Raw genomic sequence first — 27752 nt, forward strand, 5'->3', positions numbered from 1 at the left:
TCTCGTCCCCAGGGCTGCGGGAGGGGCCGCGGCGCCCCCGCCTTCGGAGGAGCCGGAGCCGCAGGATGCGCGCGGACTCGCCGCCGCCCTCCGCGCCCAGTTCCGCCGGCGCTTCCCCGGCCGCTCCCGGGCGCTGACGCTTTCCCGGGCTTCCCCGCCCTCCTTACCTTCCGTCCGCGCCGCTCCGGACTCCGCCGGTAACGGGTGCTCTCGGCCTCGCCGCGGCGCGGACAGTCCGTTCATGCCTCGCGTTTGAGGGCAGGGTGGCTCAGCGGCTGGGTCGCGGCTTTCTCCGCTGGCCGAGGCCCGCCACAGCCGACATGGGCTGTTTCTGCGCGGTTCCGGAAGAATTCTATTGCGAAGTTTTGCTTCTGAATGAATCCAAGTTAACTCTCACCACCCAGCAGCAGGGCATCAAGGTAGGCGCGGGTCGGGGGCGTGTGCCGCGGGAGGGGGCGCAGCCGGGAGAGCGCGGGGGCCCGCAGCTTAGTCCCAGCGCCGTCACCCGGGCGGGGCGGGCTGCGGGGCGTCTCCGCGCGGTGGGAAGGCGCGGCAGCTGAGCCCCGCGCTCAGGTGCGGGGTGGACGTGTCAGGCCGAGTTAACTTGGAGTCCTTCATGAAGGAAAGTAAGTTTGACGTCTGGCGGGATCGTCCATGCACCAGCTCTCGGCTGCAATCCACCGTCCTGCAACTGAGACCCAAACTCTTACCTACTTCGTTCTCCTCCCGAAGCAGCTGAGGCCCCCAGAGCTCCTAAAGAGGCGCAGAACTGAATACACAGGCGATCCTCGGCTTTGTTGAACGACTTATTTTTTCCTTGATAGGATTACTGGGAAAGTAAAACAGCTCACTCGTTGAAACACATTTATTAGGTGGTTGTGATTGTGTCGCCAGTGTTTGTGGTTGGGTAATGTTACGTTTGGCCGGAGAATAATTTCCTTTCCCAAAAGAAACCTGGTTTTAGCCCCGCGTTTACGTAAACATCTCTCCAAACGAGGTGTAAGTTTGCGCCTCTTTGTAGGTCATTAAAATGCAATTACCTCTGTTAACCTTAAGAACCCAAACAAAAAGGCGATGGGAGCTTGCAGACATCCACTTCCTTAATTTCGATGGGCTCGTGTTTACGGTTGACAACCTAAAGGACGCGCCTGCGCGCTCGTTTTTTGTCTCGCAACAAGGTAGCTACCTAGAGATCATCGCAGTCCCGTGTGTTCTGTTGTTTTCTCTTTCTCCTTCAGTTTAAAATCACTTCGGCATTTTAGATACCTTAGCTGCTGAGTCTGATGAGGGGAAACCGTCCTTCCCCCGCCTCTCTCTCATACAGCAGGCCGTCTGAAAAATAAACTTACGGCTGCCAATTGTGTTTTCCTTGTCTTGGCATCTCAGAATTTAATCCTAATGGCGTAGACTCTGGGCATTTCCTTGTGTGAATTAGTTTTTACATAGTTTGATACACACTACAGTAACTGTTCTCCGTCAGAAGTTTCAGCTTTGTATCCTTCTTCGTATACAGAATTCTGATTTTACAGCTTTTTTTTTTTGGTCAGAGAAAGGAGGTAAAAATGATCAGTTAAAACCACAAGATAAAGTTAACCATTTAGGAAATTGTTTTGAATATTGTTTGCCCTGTAATTGTAATAAGCAAAAGTCAATTAGATTCTCAGTGTTTCCTTTTTGTCAATAGAAGACTCTTTGGGCAAGAATGTTCATTGTATACTTTTAGTTCTTTATGTTGCAACCCCCATTCCCCACGCCCCCCCAACATGAAATCAGAGAGAGAACTTACAAGATGATGTAACATTTTTTGGTGTACTGTGCAAATAAAATAGGCAACACTCACAAAAACATCATACATTTTTGATAACACATAGATTCTCTTTGGCTTTGAAACAATTAAAGAAAGATAATGATCTGATACTAAAACAACAAAGCAATCTTTCTGAAGTCTAAAGTCATCTGGTATGTGAGCTTCCTATTTTATCATGAAAGCCCTATTCCTGTCAGCTGTGGAGCTTGTACATTATTCTGTCAAGAGAGCAGCCAAGACTTGGGATCAAATAGAATAATATTGTCAAAGAAACATGAATCAAAAATCCTAATCCATAATTACTTTTTATAACCTGATGGTGCTTATCTTGTTTTACAAATAGGTGGAAAATTGGTGAGTGATTCAAAGGCATTCACAGCTTTATAATGGTGTTATTTTGGATATATGCCATTTAACTAAACAATAATTTAGGCATGCTTTTGTTGGAAGTAGTCATTTTGCAGCAGGCATGCCCTTTTTCAGTGTCACAAAGCATGCCACAGTTATTTTGATGGCCATATGCGTAACACAGATGTCTGCTGAAGTTAACCACATTATCTGTAGCTACAGTGCTACCATAAAATGCATGTGTTAAGCACCTATCTGCTTGTGCCCGCGTGCTCAGCTGCTCGGTCGTATCTGAGTCTTTGCAACCCCGTGGACTATAATAGAGCCCACCAGGCTCTTCTGTCCATGGGATTCTCCAGGCAAGAATACTGGCGTGGTTTGCCATTTCCTTCTCCAATCTGCTAGTGCTATGTACTAAATTAAACACACACACATATACTTACAAATGGTATCATGTATGAATGGCATCTTACACGATATTCAAACACTGAATGAATAGTATGTTTGTGTATATTATTGTTTTGTACATACTTGGCATTTTCTTTAACTCCTACTTTAGTTTGTAAATGAAATAGTAAACAATTACTACAAAGTCAATAGCCAATAACTACTATTAGAGTGTTTTCCTTCCAGGATAGTATTCTTGATAATTTTGATTATCACTAACTAAAGTTAGTTAAGCATATGACATTTTCCCCTGAAATTGAAATAGAATTTTTTCAAAATTATTTTCTAATATTTGAGATGAGCCTTTTTCACATTCTATCTTAGATGAAGACATCTAATCTTGTGTTAAAATTACATATTTTAACCCTTAATGGAAGGAATTTTACTGATTCCTAAACAGTTACTTAAGAATTGGCTTGCATTGCCATTATAATAATGCATTATAAATTAAAAAGATTAGTTGTAGTAAATTTAAGTAGAAGGCATAGAAAGAAGCTTTGTAAAACATTTTTCCCCCTCTGTGCTATTTTGAAAAACACTGTGGATTTGTTTAAACACCAAGTGACTCATTGAAAAGTTAGTTATAAAGTGATTTTTTTTCTGCCACTCCAAAGTTTTTCATTGACTTTAGGCAAAAAAAAAAAAAAAAATCAACATATTTGTTCCCATGGGAAGCATTTCAGCCTGAAGACAATAGTTACATATCTTATATGTTCAGATTCAAGTGAAAGTGAAGTCACTCAGTTGTGTCTGACTCTTCGCGACCCCATGGACTGTAGCCTACCAGGCTCCTCCATCCATGGGATTTTCCAGGCAAGAGTACTGGAGTGGGGTGCCATTGCCTTCTCCAGGGGATCTTCCTGACCCAGGGATCAAACCCGGGTCTCCTGCATTGCAGGCAGATGCTTTACCATCTGAGCCACCAGGGAAGCCCCTTGTTAAGATGAGTAGCATTTAAATGGAAAATAATTTTGTTTCAAAAATAATTAGAAAAATAAAGCCCGGTGTCATATTCATACTAATAAGATATAGCTATTTACCTTAAGTTATTTTAGAGGTAACCTTACCTTGTCAAACAGAAAGTCTTTTGCGTGCAGATTGTAGTTTGAGCCCTATCCAAGATTTAAAAACCCAAGTTTATATAAACTGAATGCTATTGGTTGTGTGTCAAGCCACACAATAGCTTTTAGCTGTTTGTTCTCTGCTGCTATCTCTGTTGTTTATTTTAGTAGGAATTTCTGCTGTGGTTGGTCTCAGTTTTTTGAGCAGTGTTTGTTCAGGAAAACTTTTGTTTCGTCCTTTGTAGTTTTCTGTACTGGGGGAGGTAGAAATCCTTCTTTTTGTTCTCTTGGAAAGCAAAACTTGAATGTGACTCAGACTACTTTTATTACTTGTCATTTGATTAGCAAAAGATTTTTAGGGAAAAAAAATCACAAGGTTTTATGATTTAGTCCACAGAATTGCTGCTGCAAATGTGAACTAGATTAGTATTTTCATTTCAGCAAGATTTTAGTCCTCTGAGTAGTAATGTAATAAACACTGAGGTACTTGTGTCTCCCTCAGTGTATTTGACTAAATTAATGAAACCAATATGACAGTAAGATGGAATTGCCTTTAACTTAAAAAAAAAATGCTTTATTGAGATATATCATCCAATTCACACAGTTAAACCCATCCATTAACTTTTAAATGAAGTTACTTTCTAAATCATCCTGAGGTTCCTGAGGGAATATTATGAATCAGCTTTGATACTTTGATCAGAAACTTCCTAATAAATTAGAAAAGCAGAACTTGGGGACTTGAATTATATGCATCTCTCTTACCAACAGTTGTTTCTTACACTCCATTTAGATTGGTAAATAAAACATCTAAGAAGACTGAGAAAAGTGAAAAGCAATAGTTTTTGCAAATCGTATTATATCCACATATACCTATATCTTTTAATACCAATGACATAAGCTACACAGTCAGGGACCTTCTAAACATAGGTTGAAGCAAGTAATAGTACCCCAGCATTTCTGGTAATATAAGATTGACTATGGGTCTTGACTGGTTAGTAAGTTACATGTGACTGGGATAGTACACCTCTTCCACTCTGCGTCTAGTTTTCTAAGCCTCAAATGTGATATCTGTGCTGTAACTGTTTAAGATGAACTACTATATAAATGCTCCCTCAAAAAAAAAAATGATTGAAAGTATTTTTTTCCAGCTTTATTGAGGTATAATTGACAAATGAAATTGTCACGTTTAAGGAGTACAACTTGATGATATAATACCCGTATATATTGTGAAAGGCTTCGCACCATCTCACCATTGTTAACATATGCACATCTCACACCTTTCTCTTTATTGAAAACACTTGAGTTCTACTCTCTCAGCAAATTTCAGTTATATACTATAGCCTTATCCCCTATAGATACCATGTTATACCTTTAGATCTTCAGACTTAAATGCCCCCTCAATTTTACAAGATTTTTTCCTTGAAAAAAAAAAAAGATTAACAATGCCATTTATTATTCTTGGTTTTAAAGTGATTTAAAAGCAATTTAATGGGGAAAGCGTTGTTTGTTACCTTTAGCAGATAATGACTAGTTATCCTTTTCTAGGGGCCTGTAATTTTCTTGATTGATACTGGATCACACTTTTTGCAGCCCCATTAATACAATTGTCCTTGAATTCTATAATATTAAGCTTAAACTAACTCTAAGTTAGTTTAATTTCCAGTAGTCAGTATGGATGTGAGAGTTGGACTGTAAAGAAAGCTGAGCGCCGAAGAATTGATGCTTTTGAACTGTGGTGTTGGAGAAGACTCTTGAGAGTCCTTTGGACTGCAAGGAGATCCAACCAGTCCATCCTAAAGGAAATCAGTCCTGAATGTTCATTGGAAGGACTGATATTGAAGCTGAAACTCCAATACTTTGGCCACCTGATGCGAAGAGCTGACTCATTTGAAAAGACCCTGATGCTAGGAAAGATTGAAGGCAGGAGGAGAAGGGGACAACAGAGGATGAGATGGCTGGATGGCATCACCGACTCAATGGACATGAGTTTGAGTAAACTCCGGGAGTTGGTGATGGACAGGGAGGCCTGGCTTGCTGCAGTCCATGGGGTCACAAAGAGTCGGACATGACTGAGTGACCGAACTTTGAACTAAATTTAAACTAATGCACAGCTTTTGTTGTTTTTGAGCATGGGTGGTATCTTAATTTATTCAGGCTGCTATAACAAAATACTACAGACTGGGTGGCTTATAAACAAGAGAAATATATTTCTCATAGTTCTAGAGGCTGGAGGTCTGAGGGGTTCCAGCATGGTTGAATGAGGGCCCTCTTCCAGGTTGGAAACTTATTGTGTCTTCATGTGGCAGAAGGGGCTAGGGAGCTCTGTTGGCCCCCCCTTTTTTTTTTTTAAAAAGTACTAATCCCAAAGCCCACACCTCCTGAAGACCATCACTTGGGGCTTAAGTTTCCAACATATGAATTTCAGGAGGACCCAAACATTTAGACCATAGCAGATGGTGATAAAATTAAATCTAAGTTGCAGGGTCAGACGTTCAGACTCAACTTTCCGTTAGATATATGGACAGTGGTTGGTTATTTTTATTATAAAACGAGATGGGAAACTCATCTTTTGTTCAGTGGTTCATGTCAGGTTGTATCTTTGTGGGGCCAGATAGTTCTTTGCTGTGGGATGCTGTCTGCTCCATTGTAGGATAGTTAGCTGTAGTTGTAGTCTCTACCCAGGAGATGCCAGTCACACTGCTTGCCTAAGTTGTAACAAGGAAAAATAACCCCAGATGTTGCCAAATGTCTCCTGATAGGTGAAATCACCCTCAGGTGAAAACCACTGCCATGGAAGGTAGTAGCTTCCCTTTTTCTTCTGTATTTGGTACCCAACCTTCCACACTGTATGCAGACTAACTTTCAGATGCCTTCTTTTTTCTCTTTTGGAAGAGAGTTATGTGCCTCATAGGTTAGTGAAAACAATATGAAATCTGTACCTTCAACTTGCTTAATATTCTTAGACTTGCATGCAGTATACTGGATTGATGAGCTGTAGCATCAGACCACTGGATTTACATATTGGTTCCACTGATTACTTATTAGATGTGAGGCCTTCAGAAAGTTACTTTTCTTCTCTGAATCTCAATTTCCCCATCTGTAAAATGGAAACAAAATAATACCCACTTCATGAATTCAAGGTGCCTTGCATGTGGTAAACACTCAGAAATTGTTGGTCTTGATTCTTCCTCCTTCTTTCCTTGTCCTCTTCTCCTCCTTTGAGTGCTTCATTCCTGTTTGCATATAAAGTCCAACCATCATTGCCTGCATTAATGTTCTACCTGACCTAACCTTCAGCAGTTCTGTGTACCCAGAGGATTTGCTCTGTGGGTAGAACTGCACAGTCTTCCAAACGTACCTGACTTTCTTGCACCTTTTGCTTGGGATTGCTGCTGAGTGGTACCCTTGTACCTTTCCTTAAGCACACACTCATCTGAACTCATCCTTTCAGACTTAACCTGAGCATCCCACCTGTTAGAAGGCCGTCAAGGCAGTGTGCCCTGGCAAAGCTAAGTGCTTGTCTGTGCCTTGCACACATCCTGTTATAGCACTTATCACACTGCAAGCATTATTTCTAGATGCTTCTCTCTCCCACAGAAGCCTGAGAGCCCTTACCTGTGATCCGCAGCAGCTGGAGCTGTAACCACATGTAATAGATGCATATTCATTGTAATTTGAATAGAAGAATGAATGGAGTATTACCACTGGAATAGGCCGAATAGACCATGTTGAAAATCTTCTGGATGATGAGATTCCTTTGCCGTTTTATTTTTACTTGAAAAGATCCTAGAATAAAGTGAATCTTACTGTGAGAAATCCTGTTGCCAAGGTACTCTAATTTTTACATTGATAGTGGGTAGAAAATGAGATGGTGCAGTGAACTGAGTGTGCACAGGACATTGAAGATCTAGCTGATGAGCAGCTATTTCAGAAAACATGGGTTACACCATTTTTGTGTTACAGAAGTAACTCCTGAATCTTTCCTCTCTCTTTTCTAACACTGTCACTTTCCCCTTACAGCTTAGGAGTCTTGTGGAAGAAGGGCCTGTTTTAAGACGGGATAACAGATCCTCACACTGTAGTTGCTTTTTTTCTCTTGTCTCTGATTCTGTAAACCATTAGAGAACAGTGTCAGTTGGTTTCATAGTGTGGGTTTACACGATTGGGGACCATTAGTATAATTTTTAATCTTGCTGTACTGCCAGTTTTACCCCTAAAGCTGCATAAACCTCATCTGACACTCCTCTGAGGCATAATGGGAAAGACAGGGTCAAAGTTAAATGCTGGGTTTTTATGACAAATGACAAGTTTTTCATTCTGAAGCACAATGGATTTTTCTGCAGGCCTGCTGTAAACAGGACAGGTCAGATGTCAGATTTGCCATAACCCTTCGGCTTCTCTGGGAGCTTCCCTGGCGGCTCAGTGGTAAAGTGTCTGCCTGCAATGCAGGAGACCTGGGTTCGATCCCTGGGTGGGGAAGATCCCTAGAGAAGGGAATGGCAACCCACTCCAGTATTCTTGCCTGGAAAAGCCCATGGACAGAGGAGCCTGGCGGACTACAGTCCCTAGGGTCACGAAGAGTCGAACATGACTGAGCGACTAAGCATGCGGGCACTGCAGCTTCTCTGGATTGACTTCCTTGGCCGAGCCTTGTCTCTGATATTTTAGCCACACGTAAAGCTCGTCCTTAGTGCCCCAGTCAGCCTGCTTTGGGTGGTAAGAGTAATTGCCATTTGCTCCTGCGTCGCAAGATTTGTTTCTAAGTCTCATATATTAAATTTAAGCAGGCCCCTGTTATCAGTCATTAGGATCTAGACTAGGTGTGTTAAGGTCAGGGACCAGCCTGTTTTGTTCGTGACTCAAAGCCTGTAACTGCAGTTTGGAAAGTCTGTACCATTCTCAAAAATGTGGATTGCATTCCTTGCCCCCTGAACCATGCATTTCCTGTTTTTTTTTTTTTCTTTTTTAAAGTGAAATAGTCACTTTTCCTTAGTGCCACCCATTGTTAATCCTTTTCTCTGTATCTGAACACTCTTGCTGAGTCCCCAGATGCTGAGATGGCTCTTGCAAGTAATTTACTGAAGTCAAGAGGGGGCCTGGCAGTGGTTTCCAAATGGGTGAGAAATTTGTTTTCAAGGATATTGAAGGGCCAAGTGGAGATGAATGCAGGCTAGGAGACCTGAAAGATGCTGAGCGCTAGACCCTATGGACAGTGCCTGAAAGGTCAGATGTCAGAGGAGGAATAAGCCAAACGAGACCAAGGGGGGAACCAAATGCGGCCGCAGATCGTTGAGAAGCACCATGTTCAAAGCACGTGAGGCAGCTCTGTCAGTGATGCTGAGCACGCCCGGCTTTGTAGGCATGGTGTCCCGGAGGTTGCCGAGAAATTACCTTGTTTAGAATACATCTTTGCGTAGGAACAGTGACGTGAGTGGGGGTCAAGTTTCTGAGACCACGGAGACTGTGAGTTTTTATTTTTTTATTTATTTAAAGAAAATCCAGCCCTGCCCCACCCCTCCCCCCCACCATGTGTGTGTGTGGCTGTGCTGGGTCTTTGTTGTGGCACTCAGGATCTTTAGTTGCTGCTTGTGGGATAGAGTTCCCTGACCAGGGATCGAACCTGGGCCCCCTGCCTTGGGAGTGCAGAGTCTTAGCCACTGGACCACTAGAGAAGTCCCCCTCTGTTTGAGTTTTTAAACACTTGGGTCCCACCTTGCCCTTCATTTAGAGCTGTGTTTGAAAAGCAATCTTGGAGCCTCTCCTGCCTCACTTGTCAAAATTGGTTTTTATCCACCATTCTCACTACTCCCACTTTGTACTGGAACCATCCTACTAATTGGGGTGCTGGGTGATCATTTTTGGTCTCCCCGCTTCCCCTACCCTGCCCTGTGTTTAAATCCTGAAATAACTGATCTTGTGATGGACCACAAGACTCTTCTTTCCTCATCTGTGAGCTGTAGGGTGGGAAAACTGCCTCATGGAATGACTACACATTTGAGAAAAGAATTTTAGGCACATAGGCTAAAAGGTGCTTGTGTGGGCAGGCGAGTTCTTTACCACTAGTGTCACCTGGGAAGCCCCCTAAAATGATAGCTGTCATTATGTGTGATCTATTATTTGCCTTTCTTCCCCCCTGAATTCCAGTTTAGGATATCTTACCCACCAATCCTGCCCAAAGTGGTGCTCGATCTCTGAGAGGCATGGATGGGTTGGTTATTAGAAGTAGGGAAGCAGAGTGGTTCAATATCATAGATACCAGTGACTTTTCAGATCTCTGTATTTTTACTCACATTGCCCCAGCTACCACTGGGATGCTGAAGCTTCGCATCTGTAGCCTTCGCATCAGGAAGGCCCTAGTGAGCCTTCCTGCCTTTTATCTGACTTGAGTTTCTGACTGCCTGCTGGAGGTCACAGTAGATGTCTCAGCCCTTCTGTTCCCTCCAGACTCTGTCTTCTGGTGCTGCCTAGTTTGGTGAATGAGGCCACACTCGGTCTTGATGAGTTAAGATGCTTTGATTCTCGGTTACAGAGATTTCATTGAAGATTCTTTTAACATGAGATTTATTTGCTCAGATCAGGTTCCCAGTTTCTCTTTATCTCTTCTGTGCTGTCATCCTGGGAATCAGGGTCATATGCAGGTGGTAGCAGATGGGTAAATGGTTCTAGAGATGATACTTGTATGTGGCAGTATGTGAGATGGGAGTGGAGACAGGCTCTCTTTAGGAGGGAAGATTCCTTCTCCCGAAGTTCACCAGCAGACTTGCCCTTGTGTCTTTTAGCGAAGAGTCTCGTGGCCGTTCTTGAACCACAGTGGCTATGGGGTCACCTTCAGGGTGACAGATTCTGCTTGGGGCTGGGTAGGGGTGGAATTCTTTCCTAAGGGAAAGGGGAAGGGGTTCAGGCAGGAGGGAAGGTGGTTAGAATTCTGGCATCTGGGCTCTTAAATTTCCACATCCTTCCAGATGTTGGAGTTCTACCACTTCAGTATGTTCCACGTTCGTCTCTTCTCCCTTCCTCTGATGCCTTCTGCCCTGGTCTAGATTGCTGTCAGTCCTCAGCTGGATGGCTGCAGTAGCTTCTCAATCTCTTTGGCTTAGTTTATATTCCTGGGCACCAGGGCTGCACCCTGGCCCTTCATGATGGGACCCCACGTCTATCTGACCTTACTCCCACCAGCTGCCATATCCTTGTCATGGATTCTGGCCAAGCCAAGCTGCTTTCTAGTCTGAATTCTCTACCTTCGCTCTCACCCTGGTCTTCTGTTTGGAAAGCCTCATCCCACCTCCTCTTGTTTGAGTGAAGTCCCCGTTCTCATCAAGCAGGGTTTTGCTCCAGTGCCACTTTCTCTGAAGGCCCTCTTCTAATCTGAATTAAGCCTGCATTTCATTGCAGGAGTTCCTGTACTTTCCTGCCCACCTTGCCCTGGGAGCAATATCATAAGATGATGAGGGCGTGGGTCTTGGTCATAGGTAACTCTTGCTTCAGGTCTCCCTTCCGTGTGTTAGCACTTAACCACAGTCAAGTCACTACCCTCAGAGTCAGCTTCCTGTTCTATAAAATTAGGGTCAAATTCTCCACCTTATCCTGAGTGTTATGCATAACCCTTAGCCCCATGCCGAATGAGTGGGAGCTGTTGTGATAGACATGGAAAGCCTTGAGGGAGGGAACTCTATCTCTTTTAAGGGATCCCCCAGGTCAAGTTGAGTTCCCGAGGAATCAGTGAGTGATTGTGGACTGGCTGAATTAATCTGAATAAGGAAAGGTACTTCCAGATTGATATAAGCAATGAACCTGAGAAGGAAAAGACATCTTTTCACCTTGACACTTTCCAGGTTCCCTGGGTACAAGTGTACCTGCTTGACTCCTAGTTTCTTATTTAAATTTTAAAAACAGTTTTATGGAGACATACATCACATACCTTATAATTTACCCACTTAAGGAGTGTAATTCAGTGGTTTTTCATGTATTTACAGAGTTGTGCCGCCTTCATCAAAATGAATTTTAGAACATTTCATCACTTCAAAAGAAATCTCATTAGCAGTCACTCCTCCGTTCCTCCCACCCCTCCTACCCGGCTGCTTCAGCCAGGCAGTGCTCCAGCTAGGCAACCACTCATCTTTCTGTCTCTGTAGATTTGCGTATTCTGGACATTCCTTATAAATGGGTTCATATAATATGTGGTCTTTTGTGCCTGGCTTTCTTCACCTTGCCTTCACTCATAATGTATGTATCAGTATTTCATGCCACATTATTGCTGAATAATAGTCCATTGCATAGATATACCGTATTTGTCCATCAGTTGATGGATTTTGGCTATTACAAAGAATTTTGCTATGAAGATTCATGTGCAAGTCTTTATGTGAACATAATGTTTTAGTTTCTCTTGCGCATATGCCTAGGAGTGGAATTGCTGGATCATAGCAGCAATTAGTAGTTTGAGGAACTTGCAAACTGTTTTCCGCAGTAGCTGCACCATTTTACGTTCCCACCAGCAATGTCTGAAAGTGAAAGTGTTAGTTGCTCAGTCATGTCTGACTCTGTGACCCTCTGGACTGTAGCCCACCAGGCTTCTCTGTCCGTGGGATTCTCCAGGCAAGAATCCTTGTGTTTCCATTCCCTTTTCCAGGGGATCTTCCCGAGCCGGAGATCGAACCAGATCTCCTGTGCTGCAGGCGGATTCTTCAGCGTCTGAGCCACCAGCAAAGCCCAGCCATGTCTGCGGGTTCCAGTTTTCCCCACGTTTCACACTTGCTTTAACCTTTTTTGATTATTATTAACCTTTTTTATATGAAGTGGTATCTCACTGTCATTTTGATTTGCATTTTCCTGAAAAATTAGTGATGTGAGCATCTTTTCATATGTTTGTTGGCCATTTGTATATCTTCTTTGGAGAAATATCTAGTTTGTCGATTAGAAAAACAGTTATTTTCCTTTTTATCATTAAGTGTTTGCTATGTGTGTATAGCCTGTTGTTGTTCAGTTGTCCAGTAGTGTCAGACTCTTCTTGACCCCGTGGAAGGTTTTTTTTTTTCTTTCTGTCAGATACTTGATTTGGAAATGTTTTCTCCTATTCTGTGGGATCTGAAAATTTTTTCTCGACAGTGTGCTTTCATATGCAAAAGTTTTAAATTTTGATGAGTCCAATTTATCTTTCCTTTTGTTTTCTGTGTTTTAGGGATCATATTTGAGTGGCCGTTACTTACTCAAAGGTTATGAGGATTTACTTGTTTTTTTTTTCCTAGGAGTTTTGTGACTTTAATTCTTACACTTAGGGCTGTGATCTTTTCTTCATTCTTTTGCATGTGGATATCCAGTTGTCCTAGCTCATTTGTTGAAAAAACTAATTTTTTTAGTTATCAAAAATCAACTGACAATAAATTAAAGGTTAACTTCTGGACTCCCAGTTTTATTCCCTTGACATACCTATCTATATCTCTTGTTTATTTTTACTAATTCCTTGGTAGGGTAGATGTGTATAATTCAGCAGAAAAAGCACTCCCAGTTAAAACACATTTGACATTTAATATTTTGAGCAAAATTTCCTGTCAACTTCCTGGTGGCAGTAAAACATTGTATATTTTACCCACTCTTCAGTCCCCGGGAGCTTAGAAGAGTGGCAGGCACATGGTGGTGCTCAGTAAATATTCATCATGTTTGAAGGAGGATCGATAGAAGGATTGTTTCAGTCATGCTATTGTTGCTTTTGTAAATTGAAACATTGGTTGTTGAGTATTTAGATTTCTAAAATCTTTTCCGTATAAGCTTTGAATGTTGCTGTTCATGTTGTGTGAAGGATTTGCCTTTGGTCCTTCCAGACTCTTTCTGTAAATTACTTGATGGAGGGCTGGAAAAGAGTATTAGCATATGTTTTATGAATAACTTTGTCAGTCTTGGTAGTTAATGGTGTAGTATGTTAGGAAAGTTAATGTCATTTAAATAGGCATGTGGATTTCATCTATTACCTTGCAACACACTGAGAAATTGCTAGATATTGATCCTGAGCAGTGTAACATGCAGTGTTCTCCCCCCTGGGAAAGTAATGTAGATGGCTGGAAGGTCATCACTTTTGAACGCCCACACCCTCTCTCATCCTCATGGCTTTCTTTCAGCCTTGAATTTCCAGGATTCCTAGTGTGATTGCGGGTTAAAATGGCTGAGGAAAGTGGTAGCACATCTTAATGGTATTGAAACTGGTGTAATATTACACCATAGGGGATGTTAGTCCAGTTCCATGAAGCCACAGTTGCTCTCTAGGTTTTAACCCGCAATCACGCTAGGAATCCTGCTTATTTAACTTATATGCAGAGTACATCATGAGAAAAGCTGGGCTGGATGAAGCACAAGCTGGAATCAAGATTGCCAGGAGAAATATCAATAACCTCAGATATGCAGATGACACCATCTTTATGGTAGAAAGCAAAGAAGAACTAAAGAGCCTCTTGATGAAAGTGAAAGAGGAAAGTGAAAAACTTGGCTTAAAACTCAACATTCAGAAAACTAAGATCATGGCATCTGGTCCCATCACTTCATGACAAATAGATGGGGAAACAGTGGAAACAGTGACAGACTTTTTTTGGGCTCCAAAATCACTGCAGATGGTGACTGCAGCCATGAAATTAAAAGATGCTTACTCCTTGGAAGAACAATCTAACCTATGACCAACCTAGACAGCATATTAAAAAGCAGAGACATTACTTTGCCAACAAAGGTCCGTCTAGTCAAAGCTATGGTTATGTATTGATGTGAGAGTTGGACTATAAAGAAAGCTGAGAGCCGAAGAATTGATGCTTCTGAACTGTGGTGTTGGAGAAGACTCTTGAGAGTCCCTTGAACTGCAAGGAGATCCAACCAGTCCATCCAACCAGACCTGAGTATTCAGGAGGTCAGTCCTGAGTATTCATTGGAAGGACTGATGTTGAAGCTGAAACTCCAATAATTTGGCCACCTGATGCAAAGAGCTGACTCATTGGAAAAGACCCTGATGCTGGGAAAGATTGAGGGCAGGAGGAGAAGGGGACGACAGAGGATGAGATGGTTGGATGGCATCACTGACTCCATGGACATGAGTTTGAGTAGGCTCTGGGAGTTGGTGATGGACAGGGAGGCCTGGCATGCTGCAGTCCATGGGGTCGCAAAGAGTCAGACACAGTCTGAGCGACTGAATTGAACTGATTCAAACACTTCACAAATCCCAGTAGATGTGCAGGCTACAGGCAGTTTCCTCTGTGAAGTGTCTAGAATCTAGATAAAACCACAGCCATGGGTGACAAAATCTTTCACACAAACTGGTTGCTATGTGTTACTGCCTTTTTCTGCCAGTCATTCATTCTTTTGCCCAGTCGTTCGACTGTCTGGTTCTCTGCACCAACCCTGACTGTCCTCAGTTGAGGTCCTATGTCCTCAGTTGGTGCAGCCCTGTGATGCCTGCCCCCAAAGGCAGCAGACACCAGGGGGAGGATGTGGGAGGGATGACGTGCGTTACAACAGAGTGACTTTCACTTACCCTCGGAAGGTAGACCAGGCACGGGCATGTAGAGTCATCTGATGCAGCCCTCCCATCCGACAGCTGAGGGAGCGGGCACCCAGTGAGGGGTCTGAAACCTCCCAGTGGTTTGCCAGAGCCCAGTGCGTGGTCCCGGAGCCCTGCCTCGTGGTTTCCCGTCTGCTGATTTCTCCGTGCTCACCCGCCCTCGGTTTCTTCACAGCTTGCAAGGAACAGCTGGGAGCTGATTATAGGGGAAGAGGTCAGAACTGATGGGAAATCATTTAGGTTTGCTGCCAATCTTGTCTCCTCTCATGCTGCCAACCCTTCCCGTTTCCTCCCTCTCCCCCTTAAATCAAGTCCTTCTAGGCCCGCATCTGGCTTGAGTGCCTTCTGCAGTCTCGGCATTTGGATTTGTGCAACTCTCTCTGGGTAGATTATATGAGGGAGAGACTCTTTTGTCTCAAAGAATCTTTTTTTTTTTTCCCCCTTCCAATTTGGGAGTTTGCTTATGTGGAATTTCTTTTCAGAATGATACTAACTGCATTGCATTTTATTTATTTTTTTTTGACTTTCTGGAAGATGCTTGTTTATTTCAAAGGCCTAGAATAATGTATGGTTATGGCCATGGTTTTAGAGCTCGTATCACTCAGAGTTTTTCCTTGGTTTCTGTTTAGTAAAGTCTTTACCTTGAATTCTTATAGCTCCATTCTGGTATCGCTCCAGGAAAGAAAATTAAAAACTGATTAGTGACCCTTCTTATTACCTGAGGGAGGGTGCAAGAGAGGAAAGTGGAATGGTAAAATTGCTCTTTCGTTGAAAGGTTTCAGATAGGCCAATCATCAGGAGGCTAATAGATCTTTCCCCCATAACGATTATTTCATGCATCTGCTGCTGTTTACAAGGGCATTTTGAGGTTGTGCAAATTTTCCAGAATTCCTCAGGGAGCTGGCTTCTTTTTCTTTCAGATAGTGTTCTTACATAATATTCTGGGTAGTTATTTGAAGATAAATAGGTTTTGAGTGTGAGGGTATTTGGTGGTCTGGACCAGTGCTGTGTGTCTGTAATTTTAAATATGGATTTGTGAACTCACTTTTATAAGACTTTATTCAGAGCTGTGTACCCAGTAGCACCCAGGATTTCTGGTGGGGATGATGAAATAGAGGGAAGACTAGCCTTTTTTTCCTTCAAACATAAGTCTGAGTATATTTAATTCTATCAAATGCATAAAAGATAGTAATTACACAGCCACAAGTCTTTTGTTCAATAATGATTTGATTCATAAGGATTTGAATGAAGTTTACATAATTTTACCATCCATAATGTTGAATTTTTAAATACTGTAAGTAAAAAAGCCCCTTGAATAACCAATTCTTATGTTTCCTATTTATCCCTCTATGTATCCACACTTTAAAGAATTACAAACTGAACATTATACAGAACATGTAAGTCATGTTTAAAAACCTAAGTTTTAAAAATTGTTGTACCCCAGTATGATTCAGAAAAGTCCCCATGCTGACAAGTGCGGTCCTAGGTGGCAAATTGGAGGAGGGGATGAAAGAGACAGAGGCAAGTTTTCTGTCTTAATATTTTACTAACCCTGTCAGTTAAAAATGGTGATGTCATGAGAAATGACAGTTTAGGTTTAATATGAGTAATGGAGTTTGCTTCACAGTTAAGAGAAGTTTAAATGGTTAAAATAAATTTAAGTTTTAGGTGGAAAGACAAATATTTACTTATAAAAACAGAATTCAATACAATTCATAAATAAGTACTGGATTATATAGTGGAGATAAGAGTTACAGACATCCTTATAAGAAATGATGTTTCTTATGTATATTATCTATGGTGAAACAGATCACCAGCCCAGGTTGGATGCATGAGACAAGTGCTCAGGCCTGGTGCACTGGGAAGACCCAGAGGGATCGGGTGGAGAGGGAGGTGGGAGGGGGGATCGGGATGGGGAATACATGTAACTCCATGGCTGATTCATGTCAATGTATGACAAAACCCACTACAATATTGTAATTAGCCTCCAACTAATAAAAATAAATGAAAAAAAAAAGAAATGATGTTTCTTACATATTGAGGTGGATCGATTAATCAGGAAAGGTATTTTAGAAGAAGTGAATATAGATTCACCTGAAACCCTTGAGGCTAGATGTGTTTGAAGGTTCAAGATCTTTCAGATTCTAGCAAGGTAGTATGGTATATAAATGACCCATTATGCGATATCCCTAGCCAGGTTTAAGGTGATACCTCTTAAAACAAGCACAATATTTTGCACAACTCATCATTTGAATATTCACAATAAGTGGGGGTAAATAGAGACTGTAAGTTGCCTTCTTCCAGATTTTGTCTTTGTATTAGTTAACTCTTATCTATTCATCTTTCATCTTGTCTGACTGTTTGCAATGCCACGGACTGTAGCCTGCCAGGTTTCTCTGTCCCTGGAATTTTCTAGGCAAGAACACTGCCATTTCCTTCTTCAGGGGATCTTCCTGACCCAGGGATCGAACCCATGTCTGCTGCATCTCCAGCACTGGTAGGTGGATTCTTACCACTGGTACCACCTGGGAAGCCCCAGGTGTGTATCTGTTGCGTGTGCCAAATTACATCGCAAACTTAGCAGCTTAGAGCAAACATTATCCCGTACAGATTCTCTGGTTCCAGAATCCAGGAGCAGCTTCACTGGATGATTCTGGTTCAGGTTTTTCTGAGGCTGCACTCAAAATGTGCCTGAGGCATCAGTCAAGGGGAAGCGGATGGTGGGTCTGCTTCTAAGCCTGCTGGCTTCTCAGCCATGGGCTTGTTGGTAGGTCGTGGTTCCTCACCATGTGAGCCTGAGTGTCACTACAACGTGGTAGCTGGCTTGCTCCAAAGCAAGTAATCTTAGATGGAAAACCCAAGATGGAAGCCCTAGTTGTATATAATGTCTGTTATTATGCTTATGTGGTATTTTGTTGGTCATACTAGCCAATCTTGGAGTGAGAGGGGACTGTATAAGGGTGTGAACACTGGGAGGCAGAGATCACTAAGAGACATCTGGAAGAGGGACTGCCATAGTTACCGAGTGAGTTTTGGCATCAAACTTTATCTAAAGTTTTCAGTTTTTGTATCTTTTTGGGTTCTGGACTGTGAATTCCTATAGACTCTGGCCTCCTCAAAGTGATGATTTGTGAGGATGAACCGTGGCTCTGAAGGCAGTCTAGGACTGCAGGATAGCGTGAACGTAGAGAAATGACTTTGATGGAGGAAGACGAGGAGTGTCTAGGCAATACACAGACTCATGGTCTGCTCTGTGCCAGGCACTGTACCTGACACGGGGGATAAAGAGCTGAAGTAGGTGGCGCTTGTGGTAAAGAACCCACCTGCCAATGCAAAGGACGTAAGAGACGTGGGCTCCTTCTCTTGGTCGGGAAGATCCCGTGGGGGAGGGCATGGCAGCCCACTCCAGTATTCTTGCCTGGGAATCCCGTGGACAGAGGAGCCTGGGGAGGCTATAGTTCATGGGGTTGCAAAGAGTCAGACACGACTAAAGTGACTTAGCAGGCAAGCAGACAGGCAGATACATTATTAAGCATCTGGAGCTAGAATTTTGATTTGAGAAAATCTAGAGTTTTGCTTTGAAGATACCTGTATTGTCTACAGTGAGAAAGACAGCATAGTTAGAAAGCCTGCATAGTGAGAGAATATTGACTCAGAAAATCTGCATTTCTCTGCCAGCTCCTTGATTTCCTGTCTTGCAAAAGTCAATATTGTGGAGCCTTAGTTTTTTCTTTCCATTTGTGAAATTAACTTGGTGGTTATGTTATTCCATCAGTATCAAAGTATTGTGAGGCTCAGTTGTTGTTCAGTCGCTCAGTTGTGGCCAACTCTTTGCGACCCCATGGACTGCAGCACAGCAGGCTTCCCTGTCTTTCACTGTCTCCTGGAGTTTGCTCCAACTCATGTCCACTGTGTCAGCGATGCCATTCCACCGTCTCCTCTGTCACCCCTTTCTCCTCTCGTCCTCACTCTTCCCCAGCGCCATGTCTTTTCCAGTGAGTTGGCTCTTCGCATCAGGTGGCCAAAGTATTGGAGCTTCAGCTTCAGCATCAGTCCTTCCAGTGAATGTTCAGGGTTGATTTCCTTTAGGATTGACTGGTTGGATCTCCTTGCAGTCCAAGGGACTCCTCAAGAGTCTTCTCCAACACCACAGTTCAAAAGCATCAATTCTTCGGCTCTCAGCTTTCTTTGTAGTCCAGCTCTCACATCCATACATGACCACTGGAAAAACCATAGCTTTGACCATATGGACCTTTGTTGGCAAAGTGATGTCTCTGTCTCTGCTTTTTAATACACTGTCTAGGTTTGTCATAGCTTTTTTCCCAAGGAGCAAGCATCTTTTAATTTCATGGCTGCAGTCACTGTCTACAGTGATTTTGGAGCCCAAGAAAATAAAATCTGCCACTGTTTCCACTTTTTCCCCACCTATTTGCCATGAAGTGATGGGACCAGGTATTATGATCTTAGTTTTTTGAGTGTTGAGCTTTAAGGCAGTTTTTCCCCTCTCCTCTTTGACCTTCATTAAGAGGCTCTTTAGTCCTTCTTTGCTTTCTGCCTTAAGGATGGTATCATCTGCATATCTGAGGTTATTGATATTTCTCCCAGCAGTCTTGATTCCAGCTTATGACTTCATCCAGCCTGGCATTTCACATGATGTACTCTGCATGTAAGTTAAATAAGCAGGGTGACAATATACAGCCTTGACATACTACTTTCCCAATTTGGAACCAGTCCATTGTTCCATGTCCAGTTCTAACTGTTGTTTCTTGACTTGCATACAAGTTTCTCAGGAGGCAGGCAAGGTGGTCTGGTATTCCCACCTCTTGAAGAATTTTCCAGTTTGTTGTGATCCACACAGTCAAAGGCTTTGGCATAGTTAATACAGCAGAAGTAGATGTTTTCCTGCAATTCCTTGTGAGGATCAAAGGAAGATAATGGCTGAAGAAAATCTTGACAATTTTAAGGTGGTCTGGAGTGTTGATTATTATTATATTGTGGTCCTGGCATTTATTAACTAATGACCTTTGGCCTCAGTCTCATCACCAGTGAAATGAGGGTAATAATACTGTCTATTTCACATTTGCTGTGATGTTTGAATGAAATAAAACATGTAAGAACTGAGAATAGTGTCTGGCACATGATAATGTGAGAAATAACAAGTAAATATTAACTATTATTATTATGTCAGTATAGTACTAAGTATAGTACAGTATAGTACTTATATAGTATATAATACAGTATAGTACTTATACTAAGTATAGTACAATATAGTACTAAGCCTTATATTGATTAAAAGAAAAATGAAATGATGATTTAGAATGTCCTTAGAAAGTTTGAAACCATGAGAGAAATTACAGTTTTCCTTTAAATGCTTTTTTATTATTTGTATTTGCTGTCTGATTTATTGGGTTGGACAGAGATTACTTTGAAAACAACTGTCAGCTTCCTTCCTCCTTCTTTTCCTCTCTTTGTCTCTTTTTTTTATGTTGACCTTCATGTACAGCTTTTCACATTTTGAAGGTCATAGCTGAAAATAAATCCCTTTGCTTTTCTGGTAACCCAGTAGTCAGATTGCCTGTCCAAGCAGAAAGAACTAAGTTCAATTTAGAGCTAAGTTCACGTGATGAAGATGTGTTTCAAAAATGAAGCTTAGATATGGAAGCCTGGAAGAATTTACTCATTAAAATTCCTTGTTGGATTAAATTATGAGTAAAAAATGAGGACTTGCAATTTTGTTGATTTCTGTGATAAAGACAGTCTGTTATGATTTAGTCTTCGTAAGAATCTGAATAGCTTTCTTTTGTGGATCATGAGAGCTTCTACAAATCATTATTTTCTAGAATCTTTGTCTGGCAAATCCTGAAGAACTTTCCCTTAGAATGCCTTTATGCCATTACATGCACCCAGGGAGAGTGAGCCGTGACAGTGTCATGGTAACATCAGTATTGACACTGGCATTTTGGTGACCCCCAAACAACAGCTATAAAGGAAACCAGACCCCAGGCTGACAGCATATCAATTGCTTTATTTCACAAATTTCCTTTGTGAATGGTAGTGAAAAATCTTGGGCTTTTTTTGTGTTTTCAGGTTAAAAATTCTTGAGATTTCCCCCTGCTTGAAAATGCTGAACCATATGTGGGTGCGTGCTTGCGTGCACACACAAGGGTGCTTGTGCCAGAGAAAGAAAGATAAAGGACCTAGTGTTTGCCATTTTAATATTTGGGCAGTTGTATTTAAGAGTAAATGCTTGTCGAGGACAGACTTGTTGCCAAGGGAGGGGGCTACTGGGGAGGATATGTTGCGAGTTTGGGGTTAGCACATGCAAGCTATTATATATAGAATGGATAAATGACAGGTCTTGTGTATAGCACAGGGAGCTACATTGAATATTAATAAACCATAAATAAAAGAATATGAAAAAGAATATATATGTATAACTGAATCACTTTGATGTACAGCAGAAACTAATGCAACATTGTAAATCAACTATACTTCATTAAAGTAAATTAAAAAAAGAGTAAATGTATGACATTGCTCTCTAGAAAATAATTTTTCTTACTTTTAAATGTTTTCAAAAGATGATCAGTATGTTCTGAAACAACATTTTCTTTAATATGAGAATTGTGGCTACTGAAAACAGGTATCATATTCATCAAGATGGACATTGCTATACTTTAAAAAACCATTATTTTGAAGAATTTCATTGTGAATTGATTCTTGCTCTAAAATGCTTCTCATTTAGTATAATTGGAAAGTTGAAAATGACATAGAGGTTTTTTTTTTCCAAAGGGAAGGGTGATTTTATGTGTCAACTTGGTTACAGACCACCGCGTCCTTCTTTGCTTTTCCACTTGCTTAAGTCAGTGCCGAGTTGAGCAAAGCCAAGTTCCTGACAGGCTGCTGTGGTTTCAGCACATGCCTCCCTCTGTTTTGCCTTTACCATTAGTATATGTGTTCACCTTTGTCCTCAAATGGTTAGATAATTGTGTGCTTTCTGCCTGAGGTTGTGGTAGCAAAGTGACAACAAAATGTACCATTTCCCCCTACATTTAGCAAACTCTGCTGCTCTGAGTGGAATCCACGGCTTATTAGACATGCCAAGTCGCTAGCTTTCTAAGTATGTTCAACTGAAAATGATGAACAAAATGACATAGACTGGCATGTTTTGAGTCTCGCTGCATGCATTTGTCAGAGTTTGGCTCTTATTTGTTGGCCAGTCTCTTCATGGAAGGTTCATTGAAACCACTTTGGTCAATTTGATTGCCATTTTCTTGTGTTTAGGATGTGTTAGATTCCTCTTGCAGGAAGAAAAAGGAGTAAGAGCCAGCAACTCAAATAGTTAGAAACATCTGTAATTTTTATATCAGTTACTAATAGATTTTGCACTTCCTCATAAATTAAAATTTTGGGGCTGAGAATAAATCACATACAGTCCACAAGTATGTTTGCTATTACATGAACCTGATATTTCTGGTTGTGTCAGTGCATGTAGGGGTAATTTTTTTTTTAAAGTCTTCAAAATTAATGACACAGCCTTGATTGAGAAATAGTTTCCTTACACAGGAACTTTTAGTTCTTAACTGAGTGAAGGACGAAGAAAGGCTTCTGCAGGCCCTGGTAGTGAACATGTTAATTGCATATTCGACACAGGCGTTTGACCGTAAGTATAAATAGCCGAGTTTCCTTCTAGCTCTCAAAGTCTGATGTGTTGTGTCCAAGGTGGCTTTGGTGACCGGTGCGGGTTTTCATTTCTATCAGTTGTGTCTGTGGTTTATCTAGTCTGGAGTTATAATCACCTTTTCATTACCCAGGCTTCACATATTACTGTGGCTTGTTTGGTTCGCTGCATATAGTGGACAGGGCTCAGGAAAATCAACGAAATTTCCTGTTTTCAGCAACCTGAATGATTTGTTGGGGAAAGGAGAGTGAAATGCTTTGTTTTTTCTCAGACTCATGAGCATTTTGGACTTTCGGTTACTTCATTTTGGCGGGGGATGGGGGGTGGCGGGTAGGGAGTGGCAGAGGGTTATTATTTTCTTCTTTAAGGCTGCCTCATAGATTAAGCCCATATGCCATTAAAAGTTGCCCATAAGAAAAAGTGAGCCAGTCCATTCAGTCGATGTTTTCACAGTACTTGTTATGTACCCAGATGCTTTACACCATGTGAAATGTCTGATACCTAGTCATCTTCAGTAAATGTTACCTTTTCCTTCTCTTTGACAGTAGTCAGCCTGTTGTGGGGAATACAGAATGGAGTATGATATTGAAGTGTGAGACCTGAAGGGTCTCATGGAGAAGTGTCTTGAATTTGACTTCAAGGATAAGTGGGCTATAGATACACAGAAAGTGAGGGGTTGCCCTGTTGAACTGGGACAGTGAGGAGGCTGGCTAAACCTGGAGGCAAGGGGAAAACGCTTTAGGTTTATTTTTAAAGAGCATTCTTAAAAGACAGTGAAATAATTAATCTTAAATACTCTGCATTCTAAGGCTTAAGGGTCATGAAGATGTTAGGAGTCAAGTCTATTCGTTTCCCGTACATGCAGGCTGTCTCTGCCTTGGGGCCTCAGCTCCTGCTCTTCTTTCTGCCGAGAATGCTTTTCCCTAGAAATCTGCCTGGCTTAATCTCACCTTTCAAGTCTCTGCTCAAGTGTCTCCCCTCTGAGACCTTCCTTGAGCCCTCTGCATACACTTGCACTAAGCCCCTTCAGCTTTATTTCTCTTCACCATATCTACCCCCTTCTAACATAGTGGATAATTTACTGGATGATTTTGTTTGTTGCCTGTTTTCTCCACTAGAATGTGTGCTTCATGAAGCCAGGAGTTTTTGTTAAGGATTTGTCCACTGAGATCTCAGCATTGACCACAGCATCTGGCATGTAGTGGGCTCACACTAAATACTTATTGAATAAACATCTCTTTTTACATGGGCTAAACTCATTTTGCTGCTGACTCTAATGGTGATGTATTGTAAGTCCCCCCCACTTTCCTTTTAAGGATAGGCTCCCAACAGCTTCTTCCTTTTGGAAAACACCCTGACAGTAAGGGAAAAAGGTCTCTGTGGTACTGGATGAGCCACTGAGAAGCCTGTGTTTTAAAGACAATGTACATTTTACTCAGAGTTCATGAACTTAAATTAGCAGTCTGATTTTATGAGCAGTTACATAGCTTAATTGTAATTTTTGCATCTATAGCAAAGATAGGCCTATTGGGATGGCCATACATGCAAGAAAGAAAACTCAGTTCTAAAACTGCATTTATTGTGGGGTTGTTTATTGTAAATGCTGATAGACCTTCCCTCTCATTAAACTCCTGAGTACTGAAATAGGGCAGTCCTAGGAAAAAGTAAGAAAAGGCTATTTTTTATCAAAAGATTCCTCCGTGTCTTCCCACATTGGGGAAGAAAGTAAAATTTTTTTCATATTAAATAATCATCCCTGTAGGGTGACTGGGTTGGATTAAGTCGTCACTAAAGTCACTTTCCATCTTGAAAGCTGCATGATCCTGCTCTATCTAAATATTCCACTCTGGCCGGTTTGTTTTATACACCACTGTATGAACTTGTTGCATGCATTCCTTAGCTTAGTGGCTTAGTTTATGATTGTCTAAGTACTCTAGAAGGGGGATTTCTGGATCCAAATGCTTGGAGATTTTTGAGGTTCTTGTTTCATAGGGCCAGATAGTTTTTAGATAGGCTGCACTTTAGGATAATGGCTAATGCTTAGGTTATTGAGTTAGCATAGCTGTGATCTGTCCTGGATCTGCCCTTGCCAGCCATGTGCTGAGTTTACTTCGTCCCTTGCCCTTCATTTCTCTACCATTCTTACAGGGTAGCGATGAAAATTAGCTGAGAATGCACCCTGGCTGCTATTATTATCACGATTATTTTATTTTGTACTTCTAGAGTTTCATGAACATAGAATATTAGCATATAAAATATCCTTGTCAATTTGATAAGGAAAATGTGGAGTTTTTATATTTTTTGATTACTTTTGAGTGCTTTTTTTCATGTTCATGATTATTTACATTTTGGTTTTTTTTTTTTAATGTTTCAAACTACTTTGTTTCGGTAATGATTTTTTCTAAGTTTAAATCCATTTTGTACTCACTACTCACTTTACATATACTTGGTGTCCTTAAGATCACCAAACATAGTACAAAGAATGCACAGGTGGTTTTTGAGATAACATATGGATTTTTAAAACATGTGTGTATAATATGTGAGGATTATTCTATTTTGGTAAAAAATTGTTTTTAGATCAAGTCTATCAATGGTTTATTAAATAAATAGATACATTTTTAATTTTAGAAGAAAATATCTTGCCAGTGGCTTGGGGAGTGAACCATTTTGGAATTTGGGCTCATAGCCCCATTCATGCACTCAACAGGTAATAGCACTGGCTAATATTCTAACTACAGCCTCATCAGAGAACCTGAGCCTGAACTTATTAAAAATGTCAATTCAAATCTGTCCTCAAAGAGGGAGATAATTTTGAATGAAATCAGTTTCTCCTATTAGGAAATGTGAGTTTTGCTTTTTATGTACTTACTTTTGTTTTTTGCCCTCCACTCTTGTGCTCTGAACCTCTTGCTGAGGTATAGACATTTGTTGTTTTTTCATGTCCGAAGGTTCTCTTCTGGGATGAGAAGTTACTTTAAAGCGTAAGTTCACAGCTCATTAAATTAATTTAAGAAGCAACTGCTTCAGAGGTCCACACACCAATAATTTACACTTAAGTGTGTGTTTACATCTGAGAATTCATAGCAGGGGGCTAAAAGGGAGATTAATGAGCCTGGCAACTCCCTGCTCAGCTTGCTCACCAGACCCATCACCAGCAATGTTTCCACAGTGTTGCCGTTTTCTGGGATCCCATCAAGATGCCCTTCAGAAGATTAGAGACAGTTGACTGCATACAGAAATGAGCCAGGTGGATGGAAGCCTGGGCCAGGCCTTTGAGAGAGCCTTCTGCTGCCCGGGGGGTCACAGCAGCGACCCCTTTATGTGGTCACTTTATGTCAGGGCAGCCTGTGGACTTGAGGTTTTCAGAGCACAGGTTGTCTGTTCCTAACCCTGCCTTTCTCTCCTCCTCAGGCCAGTGGGGCTGACCCTTGATTGCACAGTACAGTCAGTTGGAGGGAGTTTTGAAAATAACCAGATTTAAGTGGTCTGGGTGGGATCTGAGCTTGGATAAAGTTAAAAATCCTCCCCTTTGTGATTCAGGTGCACCCCATGACCAGGAGCCCAAGCCACAATCTGTTTCCAGACTTAGCCTTTCCAGTCTCCTCCCCTACCATTTGCCTTCCTTCAGTCTGTGTATTTAAGGGTTGCTCTAGCAATAGCTCTGTCCTGCACTTTCAAACTTCAGCCTTGGACTGCTTGCCCCTTTAAGTGATTTATTTTGGTGAATATTCACAGTCTGTAATCCAGATACTGTAAGGGTACCTTGTTAGTTTGCTGCCCTGTTGGTCTTTGAATTAATTTAATGATCTGTGAATTTCTACTCTAACAACTAGACTATCCAAGTCTCCTCTGTGGCATAGCCCCTGGTGAGAAACTGTTGGATTTGATATCTTAAAACTTCTCTGTGCTGGTATAAGATTGAAATGACTTATTTCCTTTTTATTATTCCTGTTAAAACTTGGGTGGGCAACTTTTACATTGCTTTTTAATGTAGTGAAGGTGGAACATTAAGAACGTATTTCATGAGTTTTGAATCAGTTACTTAGAGTTAATCTGAATTTCTGATTTTTCTCTTTAAGTGTGATTATATTCTAATAAAACCTACAGTCTATAGAACTGCTTCACATAAAATCTCATTTACAGACAATGCATATTTGAAAATGTAGAAACTCTTCAGATCTACAGTTTGGAGGACTGCATGATAAATGTCATATTTTTGGCAACTCAAAGGAAAAATTTGCAAATTAGCACAGTGTCTTTAAAATATAGTCACTTGATAAGAAACTGTTAATATTAATGGTTCTGGGCAAAGTCTGACACTTACCTTCTATTGGTAGTTCATTACCTTTTTGAGATACTTAAAGTGATGGGAAGGCTTTGGAGGCCTGAGGGAAGCTGGGGTGTCCTGTGGGAATGGTAGTCTTATGGTAGAGCCAGGGCAGGTGCAGGCCTCGGCACTCCACCCTTGCTATGCGCCCGTACCCTCCACCTATTATCACGCTGAGTCCTGCTCAGCCATTGGTTGGTGTGCGCAGAGCCCCTCCCGCGAGCGACCAACCGTCCCTGTGAGACCGGTACTGGTCCTGCTCACCCATTGGTTGACACCACAGTGGGCCCCGCCCACAAACAACCAACTGTCAAGGAATGACCCTTAGTGAGGGGATTTAGTCAGCGGAGTGGTGGTCTTCAGGTGGAGAGTGAGGTAAGAGGAGGTTCCTAGCCTTCTCCCTGGGGCTCTTCCAGTTCACCCGGCCTCAAGCCAGCAGGTGAGCTGGGGGCAGGGAGCAGACTGTGTCCTGCGTCCTACAGGGCTCCAGAACCCTCGCCAAAGCCTCCCACTGACTGGACTCAGACTTGAGGCGATGGTGAACCTCCCCCTCA

The 27752-nt window shown here is 41.8% G+C and overlaps 1 protein-coding gene and 2 long non-coding RNA genes across 3 annotated transcripts in view; 1 reads left to right on the forward strand and 2 right to left on the reverse strand.

The window, feature by feature from the left end:
* The first annotated feature begins 320 nt into the window (after window positions 1-320).
* EPB41L4A (erythrocyte membrane protein band 4.1 like 4A) overlaps window positions 321-27752 on the forward strand; it is a 265318-nt gene continuing 237886 nt past the window's right edge. The window contains 1 exon segment of the mRNA XM_070462355.1: window positions 321-419. Coding sequence (XP_070318456.1) covers window positions 321-419 — 99 coding nt within the window.
* LOC139033357 (uncharacterized) lies at window positions 4655-9108 on the reverse strand. The gene is made up of 3 exons (XR_011485939.1): window positions 7279-9108; window positions 6603-6760; window positions 4655-6368 (listed from the first exon to the last, which is right to left on the reverse strand). It is a non-coding gene; the product is annotated as an uncharacterized lncRNA (long non-coding RNA).
* Window positions 13166-27421, reverse strand: LOC110136283 (uncharacterized). Its single transcript, XR_002313588.2, has 3 exons — window positions 27196-27421; window positions 15167-15389; window positions 13166-13507 (listed from the first exon to the last, which is right to left on the reverse strand). It is a non-coding gene; the product is annotated as an uncharacterized lncRNA (long non-coding RNA).

Source organism: Odocoileus virginianus, unplaced genomic scaffold (genome assembly GCF_023699985.2).
Source record: "Odocoileus virginianus isolate 20LAN1187 ecotype Illinois unplaced genomic scaffold, Ovbor_1.2 Unplaced_Scaffold_3, whole genome shotgun sequence".
Taxonomy (NCBI): Eukaryota; Metazoa; Chordata; class Mammalia; order Artiodactyla; family Cervidae; genus Odocoileus; species Odocoileus virginianus.